This window comes from Bufo bufo, chromosome 3 (assembly GCF_905171765.1).
Source record: "Bufo bufo chromosome 3, aBufBuf1.1, whole genome shotgun sequence".
Lineage (NCBI taxonomy): Eukaryota > Metazoa > Chordata > Amphibia > Anura > Bufonidae > Bufo > Bufo bufo.
In genome coordinates, this window is record NC_053391.1 from 447,341,558 (window position 1) to 447,356,167 (window position 14,610).

The 14,610-nt window shown below is 41.0% G+C and overlaps 1 protein-coding gene across 2 annotated transcripts in view; it reads left to right on the top strand.

Moving 5' to 3' along the window:
* RASA3 (RAS p21 protein activator 3) overlaps positions 1-5,460 on the top strand; it is a 240,124-nt gene extending 234,664 nt beyond the window's left edge. For both annotated transcript variants that reach the window (XM_040425082.1, XM_040425083.1), the window contains 3 exons: positions 1,667-1,770; positions 2,228-2,411; positions 4,136-5,460. In XM_040425082.1, the coding sequence (XP_040281016.1) occupies positions 1,667-1,770; positions 2,228-2,411; positions 4,136-4,211 (364 nt within the window). In that variant the 3' untranslated portion in view covers positions 4,212-5,460. The remainder of the gene's footprint in view (positions 1-1,666; positions 1,771-2,227; positions 2,412-4,135) is intronic.
* The last annotated feature ends 9,150 nt before the right edge of the window (positions 5,461-14,610 follow it).

The following is a 14,610-nucleotide window of genomic DNA, read 5'->3' on the forward strand; positions in this document are numbered from 1 at the left end:
CCTTAACCCTTAGGCTACCGGAGGTTTTTTAGTTTTTGCGTTTTCATTTTTCTTCCCTATTTTCCTTGAGCCATAACTCTTTTATATTTCCGGTCACATAGCTGTATGAGGGGTTATTTTTTGAGGGACATGTTGTACTTTCTAATGCCACTATTAATTATGGCATAAAATGTAGTGGGAAGCGGTAAAAAGATTCCAGCAAAACTGACCCATGCCCTTCATTCTTTGGGTCTGTATGATTAAAATGATACCCCATATGTGTAGGTTTTTTATGTCTAAATAGTGTAAAAATAAATTTAAACTTTGACCAAAAAAATTATTCTTACATCACCATATTCTGACCCCCATAACTTTCTTATACTTATGTCTACTGAGTTGTTTAGGGGCTCATTTTTGCGGAACAATCTAGTTTTTATTGATACCATTTTGGTGTGTGCGTGACTCTTTTATCACATTTTATTTTAAAAAAAATTGGGTAAGAGATGCAATGAAAAAATGGCAAATTGGCCATTTTGACCCTTTTTTCCTTTACGCCATTTGCCCTATTGACATTTAAAAAAAAAATATTTTAATAGTATGGGCGTTTTGATGATACCCATGATGTTTATATTTGTTATTTAGTTTTTTTTTTATTTTTTATACGGAAAAAATTTTAACTTTTTTATATTTTTTTTTACTTTTTTATATATATATATATATATATATATATATATATATATATATATATATATATTTATTTTTTTATAAAATTTTTTTTATTTATTTTGAAGCTCATCTATGAGCCTATAAATTATGTTTTACATTTTTGATTTTGTTCTATCAGGGATTTTAAAAATGACATTTAAACTAGAAGTTGCTCATTTCTTATCCTGGTCTGCCATCTGGTGGCCAAAATGAGAATTGCAGCATGAATACTATCAGCCTCGTCAGCGAGGCTGAAAGTGTTCAGCACAACTACCGATGCCACACATTGGCCGCATGGGGCATTGGTAGGAAGCCCAGAAGCACGAGCTTCTGGGTTTTTGCGGATTTAGATGCCGTGATCTCGCTTGATCACGGCATCTAAAGCCTTTAATTACCGCCATCTGCATTTTTGCTAGTCACGGTAATTAGCCGCAGGTCTCTGCTGTATGAAACAGTAAAGACCTTGGCGCCTGTTGCACTTGCGAGTGGGCGTCATGTTTAAACATCGCTCCAGCGCCGTACATGTACGGCGCTGGTAGCGAAGGAGTTAAACTGATCGGAAGAGATCAGCTCACTGACTGGGCTGTCCTCCCGATACTCAGGGCTGACCTGCTGCATGGTGTGTATCACCACTGAACTCTGGTTTGGCCAGCAGTACAGCAGGAGGTATAACTCTTTATATATGCTCTTATTTGAAGAGCATTTGTCAGCATGATCAACCCTAGTAAACCAGGCATACTGCCTTGTAGGGTTACTCTCATGATAACTCTCCGCTGGTATTTTTCAATTTACGCCACAAGGATATCATGAATATCATTTCAGTTTATATGACCCAATCACCAAATGATCCTGGTAATGAAAAATTCGGGTTTCTTTGATTTCACGAAGATGAAACTAGTCTTCTGGGTATTACACGGAGTAAGTAATATACTGTATGTGTGCCTCCAGATCTAACACATTCTTATGTCTTGTCGTACTACAGGGGCCTGCCAGCAAATATCCAACTTGTCATTGATGGGGATAGAGAAACTGAAAGAGTTTACTCCCTCTTTAACACATATATGTCCAAGATGGAGAAAATGCAAGGTAGGAATGCATTTTTTGAATTTTTTTAGTTGAAGTCATAAATGCTTAGTATGGGCAGACGTAGGATGTGGTGCATTTATACTTACAGAAGTATAGGTCAGGTGAAATGAATATTTTTGCCCGGTCCTGTTGTTGTCCAGTGAGATAAGCAGCAGCTTTCTCTGCCCTCCCCATAGAATACACATGCACGTGTCCTGCTATTTAAAGAGGACCTCTCACCTCTCCTGACATGCCTGTTTTAGTAAATAATTATATTCCACGTGCCAAAACGCCAGTGTGAAAGTAGCCTAATAGAAACAGCCGAAAAAGCACCTGTGTGGCACCTATGGGCAATGCCATTCATGTATCTCCTTGCAATACCCCTTATAGAATTTTGCTCTATTACATAGTAGAATTGTATAGTGTTTATATGAATGTCCTGTTTTCATACATTTTCCTGGTTTTTCTGTCTTGTTAGAGGCTTGTGGTAGTAAGTCCGTGTATGACGGTCCTGAACAGGAGGAATATAGTAGCTTTGTTATTGATGATCCTCGAGAAACCTACAAAACACTATGTAGCATTATAGAAGCTGTCAAGACCTTAGAAGAGGAGCACGCTCAGTACAAGAGGGATAAATTCAAGAAGACAAAGTATGGAAGCCAGTAAGTAGAGGTTTTATGCTTCACATTCCAATACCTCAATGTCATTGTACTGCATCCTTCAAAAACTTTCATGTTAAAATGTTTTTTTTTTGTTTACAAAAAAGTATAATAAATTCCAGAAATTGCATCACAGATTATCTGTAATAGATAGGTTAAGATGGATGGTTCATTCATCCCGGTATTTCTTTTACATGCTTGTGTTGTTTTATACTCTTCTGGATCAACATTATAGGGAAAAGTTTGAACTTGATTGACTTTTTTTCAACTGTTTTACTATGATGCAAATCCAGTTGTTATGATTTTTAAGGGTACTTTCACACTTGCGGCAGAGAGATCCAGCAAGCAGTTCCATCGCCGGAACTGCCTGCTGGATCAGGCAAAAGTTGGCGTCTGCTGTGAGCAGCAGGGCCGGGGCTGTTATGGGTAGGGGGATCGGTCTATGGCACTGCTATGGGGAGGGGGGATCTGTGCACTGTTATGGGGAAAGGGATCTGTGCACTGTTATGGGGAAAGGGATCTGTGCACTGTTATGCCCATAACAGTGCACATATCCCCCCCTCCATATAAGCGCCACCCACAGATGAATTTCATTCATGAAAAAGAATTATTAAAAAAATCATTAATCATCATTTCAGGGCATCCTGAAAATTTCGGTTTCGGTTTCGGACCAGAATTTTCATTTCGGTGCACCCCTAGGCAAAACGTATGCCAACTGATGGCATTAGTAAGACTGATCAGGGTCCTTATCAGTCTTAAAAATGCCTGATCAGTCGAAAAAATGCATTGAAATGCCGGATCCGTCTTTCCGGTGTCATCCGGCAAAACGGATCCGGCATTTATTTTTTTCACCTTTTTTTCAGTCTGCGCATGCGCAGACCGGAAGGACAGATCCGGCATTCCAGTATTCTGGTATTCTGAATGCCTAATACATTCCTATGGGAAAAAATGCCGGCATTCAGGCAAGTCTTCAGTTTTTTTCGCCATGCTACGGTTTTCTTTTGCCTGATCAGTCAAAATGACTGAACTGAAGACATCCTGATGCATCCTGAACGGATTACTCTCCATTCAGAATGCATAGGGATATGCCTGATCAGTTCTTTTCCGGATTTGAGCCCCTAGAACGGAACTCTATGTCGGAAAAGAAAAACGCTAGTGTGAAAGTAGCCTAAGTTAGTCTTGAAGATCTACTCCAGCCAGTCTGCAGGCTTCATATAGTGCAGTAGTTTGCTTTGGTTGCAAAAGGAATCTAGCACATTTTAATTGTAGCTTAGGTTTATTCATATAAGCACAGGCTAAATAGACCATGTGGTCTTTTTCTAATGTCAATATTGTATGTTTCTTTGTCCTTAACGGGATTATGCACAATTAGAAAAAAACTCAATTTTTTCACAGAAACTGTGCCAGATCTGTCCATGGGCTGTATCTGGTATTGCAGCTCATCCCTAATGACTGAGCTGCAATACCAGACGCAACCAGTGGATAGATGTGGTGCCATTTCTTCTCATCCAAAGCAACTCCTTTAATTGCTTGTGACATGCCATGTCTGTGTTCTGTTCTACTGATGAATAAAATCAAAGGCTCTCAATGACAGAAGGTTGCAAGATACTATACGGTTTTGCACATCTTGTAATAATTGTGTTCATACATGGTTACCTTTTATTTATGTTCTGTATGAGATGTGCACTTGAGATGTGTCTAATGGCTTCCCTTTTTATCCTTTGAAGAGAACATCCGATAGGAGACAAGAGTTTCCAGACCTACATCAGGCAGCAGTCAGAGGTGTCCACACATTCCATTTGACTTGCCATGGATAGCACTTCAAAAAGGAAATGGCCTGCGTACTCAAGATGTAAATAGGAAAAAGACGTCCTCACGAGATCCAGCATTGTAACACAATATTTGGAACTGAAAAAGCAAAATGTGCTGAGTTTTTGTGAGTGTTTTGTGGACTGTTACAAGAGTTGCAATGCACTTTATTCATCTGTGAACAGATGACAGAACTTTTTTGTTTTATAACCATATGCCATAACTCCTCCAGAACTGCTTCACATATGGGTCCTTTGTCTGTGTTTCTGATACTACTAGCATTCCTTGGACAGCGCCTCACACTGGCAGCATTCATTTTAGGTCACAAGAGGGCTCTGAACTGCAGGTCTTTCACTTGCTTCCATCTCAGGTCAGCATTACTGACATATGAATATTAAATGAATTTGAAGATGACTTGACTTTGTCAGTAAATCCGAGAACATCTCTTCACATTCACGTTATTTCATAGAAATACCTTTATGGCATACATGCAGATGAAAGTATACTTTGGACATGATCCTGTACAGATGTGCTGTAGAGATGAAAAATGTGCCATGAAATCTATGGTATACTTATTCAGTAACATCGCTGTTGGACTGGGCTTTTCTTGGGCTCACCTAAGGAAATTATTTTTTGGGCCCAACTCCTACATCATCAATAAAGGCTAATAGGTTTTGATTCAAAGAAATAGACCCTTATGGCAAGTGATTGGTTCCAACAACAGCTCCAAATAGATTTTCTTCTTCTGGACCTTTGGGGCCCACTACGGTATCAGAGTCTGGGCCCAACGGAGGTGGGCCAGTCTGATGTTAAGTAACATGCAGTAGCCATGTTAGCCAATGCATTGGTCTTCACTTCATATTGATTTGAAACTGAACAGAATACTTCCTACCAACTGGACCAATCATTTCATTGTATAGTTAGATGTCTGCGGAGGCCAGGCTTCCATCATGTTTCTTATTTCTCCCTAAAGATGGTAACCCTGAAGAAAGCAGTGCTACGTAACAAAGCTTGCTGTTTGATATTGCTGATACCAGCCTTATATACGGGCCACACATTTATGGTCCTTGGATCATTAGGACAGATTTACAAATATAGTGTAAAAGTAAGACGGTGGAAACTTAGACTGTCAGTCTTGAACGGCACCAGATTTTTTACAGTGACTTATGCTGAATGTTAAATTTGGTGCATCTTTAGTCTAAGTTGGCTTAGGCTACTTTCACACTAGCGTTTTTGCTGGATCCGGCAGGCCTCAGCATAAACGCTTCCGTTACTGATAATACAACCATCTGCATCCGTTATGAACGGTTGTATTATCTTTAACATTGCCAAGACGGATCCGTCATGAACTCCATTGAAAGTCAATGGGGGACGGATCAGTTTTCTATTGTGTCAGAGAAAACGGATCCGTCCCCATTGGCTTGCATTGTGGGTCATGATGGATCTGTCTTGCTCTGCATCCCAGGACGGAAAGCAAACCGCAGCATGCTGCGGTTTGCTTTCTGGTATGAAAACAGAACAGAATGCATTTTGGAGCATTCCGCTTTGTTCAGTTCAGTTTTGTCCCCATTGACAACGAATGGGGACAAAAAGGAAGCGTTTTTTTTTTTTCAGGTATTGAGACCCTATGACGGATCTCAATACGGAAGATATTAATGCTAGTGTGAAAGTAGCCTTAGTCTTCTACAATTAATGTACATTTTTGGCACACTATGTTGCATCTAAGCCACGTCCCTTCGTGCCAAGCCACTCCATCTTGTCAGGCAAGGTGGAAAAAACGTCTGAAGCATAAATGTGGTGCAAAGCCTGTACTCCAGTTTTATTATGCATGTGGCAACATAATTATGACATTTTGAATAGTACATTTTGCCCATTGTCTTCCTTGCTCCTCCCGCCCCCCCCCCTTCCCCAATAGTAGAAGTGGTGAGCCTAATGTAAACAGTGCAAACTAACAGTTTTCTCAACCATATGCCTTAGCAACCCTGTGGTCTGCCCCAGCCAGAACTCTATACTTGAGCTACAACTCAACTAAAAGCAGTTGGTCGTCACAATGACACCAATATGTACCAGACCAGGCACAGAGGAGTTGCAGTTTGACGACTGCATAGGTGGATGATATGTATATTACACAACTGTTGGGCTGTTAAATTCTGTAAGTAGATCACAGATTTGAGCATCAGGTCATCGTTTTTGCTATTAGGAAAATGGCACACAAAAGAAAGTGGATATTATTTAATAAGTTACGCTTTGTAGAACCATCGCTTCTGCACCCCTCCAGTTTTAGTTATTTGTGCCAATTTGCTCCTTTTAGAACAAAATTACTATAGTGCCACTGCAAAAAAAATCTTCAGCAATCTTCTGAAATATTCCAGAATCGGCCTGGTACAGTCCCTTCCGAATCATTGCCTGATGTCCATCAATACAACTACCATGTATAAACTACAAAATTTGAAACATATTTGACATCTACTTGCACAGATCATCTGCTTTTGAGCCACAGAATACATATTATTCTGTATAATACCACTAGACATACAGTTATGTGCACTTTCATGAGAACCACCACTATAAGTCTTGGACCAAAGCATGCACTGTAAAGTCTTGAGTAAAGTTTCTTGCCATTGAAACAATGAAAACCTGTTACAGAAGGTGCTTCATAGAAGATCCTTAATCATGGAATAATACTTTAAGTGAGCCTGGTATCATGTTTTATATAATTTATGCTTGGTCTTCAACCATCGTTTGTATTATGGTGTTTTATTCTACACAGTTTTCCATTGTGCAGACTTGCTTTCCTCTGGATCTAGAGATGTCTCATATCTGTGTACTGTCTCAAACTATTCCTGTGGTGGTAAAGAATTAGGTCACAATGTGAAGTTCTTGTTTCACTGACATGCTATAGAACAGTTTGTTATATATTAATACTAGGGGCTTTGGTAAAATTATACATTAGCAAATGAATTGATTTGGATCATAAATTAACTTGAAGTGAAGGTGTTGTATAGAGGCCATGAGGAGTGAGAACTATTTCACATTTCTTAAGCTGAAATTTCTATGTTTCTTTTATCAGTATTAAGTGTTATTTGGCATTAGCAATACATTTTTTATATTAAACCAATATTTTCAAACAAAATGTAAAACTTGTGATATATATTAGTAATTCAAAAAGTTAGGCTGCTTCCACAGTTGCGGCAGCTAGCCCACCGTGCCACTGGAAGTCCGCTCCGGCCCCATTCATTATAATGGGGGCGGGCTGGAGGTCCGGCCGCAGCATGGCAAACAAGCTGAGAGGAGGCCGGTCAAAAACAGCAGCATGCTGTAGTTTTGGCCGGCCACCTCTCGGCATGTTTGCCATGTTGCGGGTGGACCTCCGGCCCGCCCCTGTTATAGTGAATGGGGCCGGAACAGACTTCCGGCGGCACGGTGGCCTAGCGGTAGCACGGATCCGGCAGGCTGTTCCCCCGCCGGAAGAGCCTGCCGGACCCTGCTGCCGCAAGTGTGAAAGTAGCCTTAGAGCAGTAGTGAAATTTTATTATTAATGTTTGTGTGCGTAAACATAATGGGACTCATTTATCAAAGACCAGCGTTTTATGCCTGTCATTGATATCCCCTGTGCCGCTGGAGGATGTGCTTAATTTATGATGAGGCATCAGCTTAGACTATAATGGGGTCCGTTAGGTTTCCGCTCAGAAGATGATTTTGGAGCGAAGACAAAAGTTCTGTGCGCAAAATAATCTTCTGAGCAGAAACATAACAGACCCTATTATAGTCTATGGGGTCCGTAGGCTCCGTTCGGCTCAGTTATGTGCCAAATCCTTCCTTTCCGTTCTACTGCTCCTATAACGGAGCAGGAGAACGGAAAGGCTGAACGCTGATGGTGAACTCAGCCTTACCTAAAAGGTCAGAGAATAAAACATTTTGTGGGAGTGATTCTAGTGCTGTATGCGGCCACTGAGAGACCCTTCTATCTCTCCAATTAAGATGCAACTTTATAGTTTCAATAATGCTTGAATTACCTCTATTCCCCATTATAAACATTAGATGCTATTTGAGTGCTAGACCTCGTCCTCCCTATGTTTGTCCCAGTTGCTAATAGGTGGCCATGCTTACCGGTATGTTGTTGTCTGGTCTTATGTAGCAGGATCCCAGTCTAAAACCTGGAAGATAATATAATCCCATGTAACACTGTCAACAGCTTCAATGCCAAGCACTCCAACTTTGTTTCTCTTTGAAACATAATTTTAAGTCCACACATTCTATTTTAATTTTTTTTGTTTTACCTGTATGCCTACCAAATGGAAAGTGCTAGCATTTTAGTGGTTTTCCAGCTGGAGAGCAACCATATGTCAGCCATGTTGTATGGCAGAATAGCTTGAATAGAATAGATGTATTATAGAGTTTCACATTTTTGGTACTATTACTCCTGCTCATATGACATAGCGGCAAGGTATTCATTTAACATTTTATTGTGTTGTATAGTTGTCACTCACTTGCTGTACATCTGATTTAGGGTCATGTAGATACGAGTCGGTTCTGTATGTTTAAATTTTGCCATGTTTGGTAAGTTGTTTAAAGCCAGAATGTATTTTTGATGCCAAGCTGTATGCAATAAAATGTAGGAGAGCACGTATACAATAACTTGGCAAGAAGAGCTAGACATTTAGGGGAAAAAAAGGTCTTTACTGCCTTGAGAAAATAAATCTAAAATATGTATATGTAATATATCACCTTTGATGTAGATACTGCATTGTGTTTTTACTTGTTTATTAAAACAAATGTTTTATTAAATGAAAATAATTCATCTCCTGTGTCTTTGGTTATTCTCTCTTTTCATGATTATGTGTATTATTTTTTAAATAATATACTGGACTATAAATTGTGGCAGCTAAAATGTCAATTTGATTGAATAAATGGCCTGGTCCTGAGAGTCTAACTTACTTTATTTAGTGATAACATTGCCTGATGTATTTAGTATAAGTAAGAAAGGTTTAGGAGCTTTTGATTCTTCTGCTTCTTTTTTTTTTTGTTAAAAACTGTGGAACAACCTGGCCGTCCCCTTACCCTCCCCCCTTATCCAGGTGAGAGACCTTTTGGGATTGGCCCCAAAAGAACTACTACAAAGCCTCCCACTCTCGATTAGGAACTCCACCACTCCGGTGAGGTCCCTTTTCAAGGAAGATGGCAACGTGAAAGACCAACATGATATCTTAAGCCTTCTCAACATCACTACTCCCCCCATATTCTTTATAGCGTTTCTCCGTTCCTTTATCTCCAAACATATTCGTTTTGGTGATCTGCTCAGACCTCTAACGTGGTTTGAGAGCCTTATTTGTGTCAACCCCCCCCCCCCCGGAAACTTATTTCTCTCATCTATAGGAAACTCACATACCCTGCCAACTTGCCAAAAAAAGACCTGGGTTCCCCATTCACCGTGGACGATCGAACTCGCCTCTTTGTAGAGCCTCACTCTTCTTCCAGATGCGTCAGAATTCAGGAAAATGGATACAAAATCCTTACCAGATGGTATAGAACTCCAGAAATAACTTGTCGTTTTTCTTCTTCTGGATCTGACATATGCTGGAGATGTGATACTGGGAAGGGGACGTTCTACCATATTTGGTGGACATGCCCACTAGTTACGGTGTGGTGGTCCAATATATTTAAAATTTGCAATTTAATCTGCAATACATCCATCGCTCTCTGCCCTAAATTAGCTCTCTTGGGTCTACAAGCCCACATACCTGGTCCTCCGACACTAAAGTTGTTCAAAAAATTACTATCAGCAGCCCGTTTACTGTTGCCCAGACACTGGTTGTCACATGACCTTCCCCCTACCGAACATTGGCTTAACAAAATTGACTCCATTTGCAGGTTCGAAGAAATGTCTGCGCGGGAAAACCGATCCTACCGTAGTTTCAATTTACACTGCTCAAAAAAATAAAGGGAACACTTAAACAACACAATGTAACTCCAAGTCAATCACACTTCTGTGAAATCAAACTGTCCACTTAGGAAGCAACACTGAGTGACAATCAATTTCACATGCTGTTGTGCAAATGGGATAGACAACAGGTGGAAATTATAGGCAATTAGCAAGACACCCCCAATAAAGGAGTGGTTCTGCAGGTGGTGACCTGACCACTTCTCAGTTCCTATGCTTCCTGGCTGATGTTTTGGTCACTTTTGAATGCTGCCGGTGCTTCCACTCTAGTGGTAGCATGAGACGGAGTCTACAACCCACACAAGTGGCTCAGGTAGTGCAGCTTATCCAGGATGGCACATCAATGCGAGCTGTGGCAAGAAGGTTTGCTGTGTCTGTCAGCGTAGTGTCCAGAGCATGGAGGCGCTACCAGGAGACAGGCCAGTACATCGGGAGACGTGGAGGAGGCCGTAGGAGGGCAACAACCCAGCAGCAGGACCACTACCTCCGCCTTTGTGCAAGGAGGAACAGGAGGAGCACTGCCAGAGCCCTGCAAAATGATCTCCAGCAGGCCACAAATGTGCATGTGTCTGCTCAAACGGTCAGAAACAGACTCCATGAGGGTGATATGAGGGCCCGACGTCCACAGGTGGGGGTTGCGCTTACAGCCCAACACCGTGCAGGACGTTTGGCATTTGCCAGAAAACACCAACATTGGCAAATTCGCCACTGGCGCCCTGTGCTCTTCACAGATGAAAGCAGGTTCACACTGAGCACATGTGACAGACGTGACAGAGTCTGGAGACGCCGTGGAGAACGTTCTGCTGCCTGCAACATCCTCCAGCATGACCGGTTTGGCATTAGGTCAGTAATGGTGTGGGGTGGCATTTCTTTGGAGGGCCGCACAGCCCTCCATGTGCTCGCCAGAGGTAGCCTGACTGCCATTAGGTACCGAGATGAGATCCTCAGACCCCTTGTGAGACCATATGCTGGTGCGGTTGGCCCTGGGTTCCTCCTAATGCAAGACAATGCTAGACCTCATGTGGCTGGAGTGTGTCAGCAGTTCCTGCAAGACGAAGGCATTGATGCTATGGACTGGCCCGCCCGTTCCCCAGACCTGAATCCAATTGAGCCCATCTGGGACCTCACGTCTCGCTCTATCCACCAACGTCACGTTGCACCACAGACTGTCCAGGAGTTGGCAGATGCTTTAGTCCAGGTCTGGGAGGAGATTCCTCAGGAGACCGTCCGCCACCTCATCAGGAGCATGCACAGGCGTTGTAGGGAGGTCATACAGGCACGTGGAGGCCACACACACTACTGAGCCTCATTTTGACTTGTTTTAAGGACATTACATCAAAGTTGGATCAGCCTGTAGTATGTTTTTCCACTTTAATTTTGAGGGTGACTCCAAATCCAGACCTCCATGGGTTAAAAAATTTGATTTCCATTTTTTTTTTTTTTGTGTGATTTTGTTGTCAGCACATTCAACTATGTAAAGAACAAAGTATTTCAGAAGAATATTTAATTAATTCAGATCTAGGATGTGTTATTTTTGTGTTCCCTTTATTTTTTTGAGCAGTGTATTATGGAAACCTTGGCGGGACTTTAGATCACTACCTCACTGATCCTGTACCTGTTGCTCTGTTGATTTGTTGACCACCTCAACCCACATACAGTAGATACATGTGTTGTATAGCTCTGTAATCCACATGTTTATGTCTCTGTTATTTCTCTGTAATGTATTTGTCACAAAATCCATTGTAAGGTGAAATGTGTGACACACAGACGTGTCCTTCACCAACAGTATGTAATGATCCTATCCATGTTTAAAACCAAAAATAATAAAAATATTTTAAAAAAAACTGTGGAACAAGATATACACGCATGTAATGTGAATGAGATATTTGCATCATGCCTCCAAATATTTGTACTTATATACCACCATTTAGCTAAAAAGAAAACTGTTCCCCAAATATTTCAGTTTCCTCTAAGAAAGGTAAGACAGTATGCAGTGAACGCCTATGCATCCTAGTGGTGGCTGCAGGCAGGTGAATGTTATCTTTTAAACCAATGTCTATGTAGCTCTTTATCAGAAAATTGAATTACTAACCATTATAAAGATATATTAACCATATAATTTACAACCTAAAACAACATAATGGTAAAAAGTTGAGATTCACTTTAGGGCTGAATCCAGAATGGGCACAGATGATTGCCCATTCTGATGCCTAGGGCAACCACTGAGGTGAAAGTACAATTTATGGATTGAAAAGAAAGAAAACAACAACCCTTTCTCAGACCCTTGCTTTTGGCACAAACAGAGCTAGTCCCACAAAGGTTAAGGTTCTTTACTACAAGTTTCACTTGCATCCCTTGTCCTCTATAGCCATGCCAAAATGTAAGTTATGTTTGCATGACCTGTTTTATATCTAATAGACAGTTTTACATTACGTTGTACATTCATTTAAATGAATCATTGCAAAATCGGATCCCTGCTTTCTTCGTAGGCAGAAGTTGATATAGTCTCTGGGGAGTACCAGCCCTTCTCCTACGTATAAACCTTCTAAGCAGTAAGGGGCACATTTATTAAGACTGGAATTTTAGAATCCAGTATTAATAAGCCCCCGCGCTGGCGGTGGATCCGCTGAAGTTATGTAGAGGCGCCGGCCTCTACATAACATCGGCAGATCCACCGCTGCTTCTAAATTTAAGCTTCCTAGCTGTCATACATTTAGACCATTTCTACGCCTGAAACAGGAGTAGAAAATGGTTAATTAGATGGGCCTGCCAGCCCATCCCCACCCTGTCCACTTTTTTAGACCTGGCGTGGGCAGGGAAAAGGTCACAGATTGCTGTGCCAGAAATACGCCTAATATAGGCATATTTCGTTTTAATAAATGACCCCCAAATATTTAATTAGTTGGTAAAATGTTGATGGCCAAGAGCAACCCAACCCAAGAGCAATTTCTACTAAACTATACCCATAATTTGTAGTAATGCTCAGACAGCTCTTTTCCTGATCAGAGAAGGATTTGATGGTTGATAACTTCTCGTCTTTACTGATTGAGCAGCTCTCAGATAACAGCATTTACATCTATCTTTCTGCGCAGATCTGATACCAAGATTGGTTATAGGACTAAATATATAAAGCTTTGTGTGGGGAGAAAAGGGGAGTTTGGTAGTTAATATCGGTTAATGGGGGGGTCATAATAGCACTAATAATAAAGAGACTGTTAAAGAAAAACGTACTGTGGATCCTGACCTATTAGCCAAAATGAAGCACTGGAAAACATGGCTTCTGTTTAGAGATCTGTGTGACCGTGGTCCTTATTTATTAGAATTGGTGCTAAATAATATAGGTAGGTAACGTTCCCCTGCATCATCAATGCAAGGGAATGTGTGGCTGCTAGCTTTTCCCTCCTGACATAACAGCTGATCATAGGCGTGATCATTGGCGTAGTAGGGCTTTACCTGGACACCAGGTATATGAAGTGCATCCAATGGACAACAATAATAATAATAGTAGTAATAATTATAGAGTAACTACTTCACCATTGCATTCAATTGTATTGCGTTTTCAGGATGCAGATACAATTGAAATTGGGACATACCGGTACCTCAGCCAGGCTGGGACCATGTGACAGCCAATTAAATCAGACCTACTGTCCCGCCGGATCTGGGACAGCTGGGAGTTATATACAAAGTACCCTGCCAACAGGTATGGCTTTGTGATTTCAGGTTTGTAAAGTAAATTACACTGAAGAGCAAAAGGGTAACAATGTTTTGAACTTTTGAATTTCAGGCTCCATATCTCACCATCCACCACAGCTTCGAACATGAGACTACCATCATTTAATAGATAATCATCTTGGCTATCTCATACATAAATTAGACTTGCAACTATTAGCATATGATTAGTTTTGCAGATTCTTGTCATGTAACAGCATTGTTACTGTTTTGCCTCTAAAATTCAAAATTTTTATTTTTATTATTTTGTCAGTATTTTGTAAATCCACCTTGGACTTTCAACACTGCCTGAATCCTTCTCGGCATGCTCTCAATTAGATTCAAGCATGTCTCGACTGAAATCTGTTCCCAGGTCTATTTTACACGTTCCCAATGTTGCATACTGGTCGACTCAATTGGGTACAAATACAGCTTTATCTTCAACTCTACCTACGAGTGTTTGATTGGATTCTAGGGGTGAATCCAGCACCTCTACTTCATTGTCACAGAACCATTTCTTCGGCAATCTCAACGTAAGCTTCGGGTCATTGTCCTGCTGGAACACTGTGTCGTCCTTTTCATACCCATAGTACTCGAGAGTACAAAGTAACTCGTCTTGTAGGATACTCACATATAGCTCACCATTGATCCTGGTCAAGTATCCAACACCTTTGGCTGTGAAACAACCACATATCATCAGACTTCCTCCACCAAACTTGACAGTTCCTTTAATATCTCGATCCG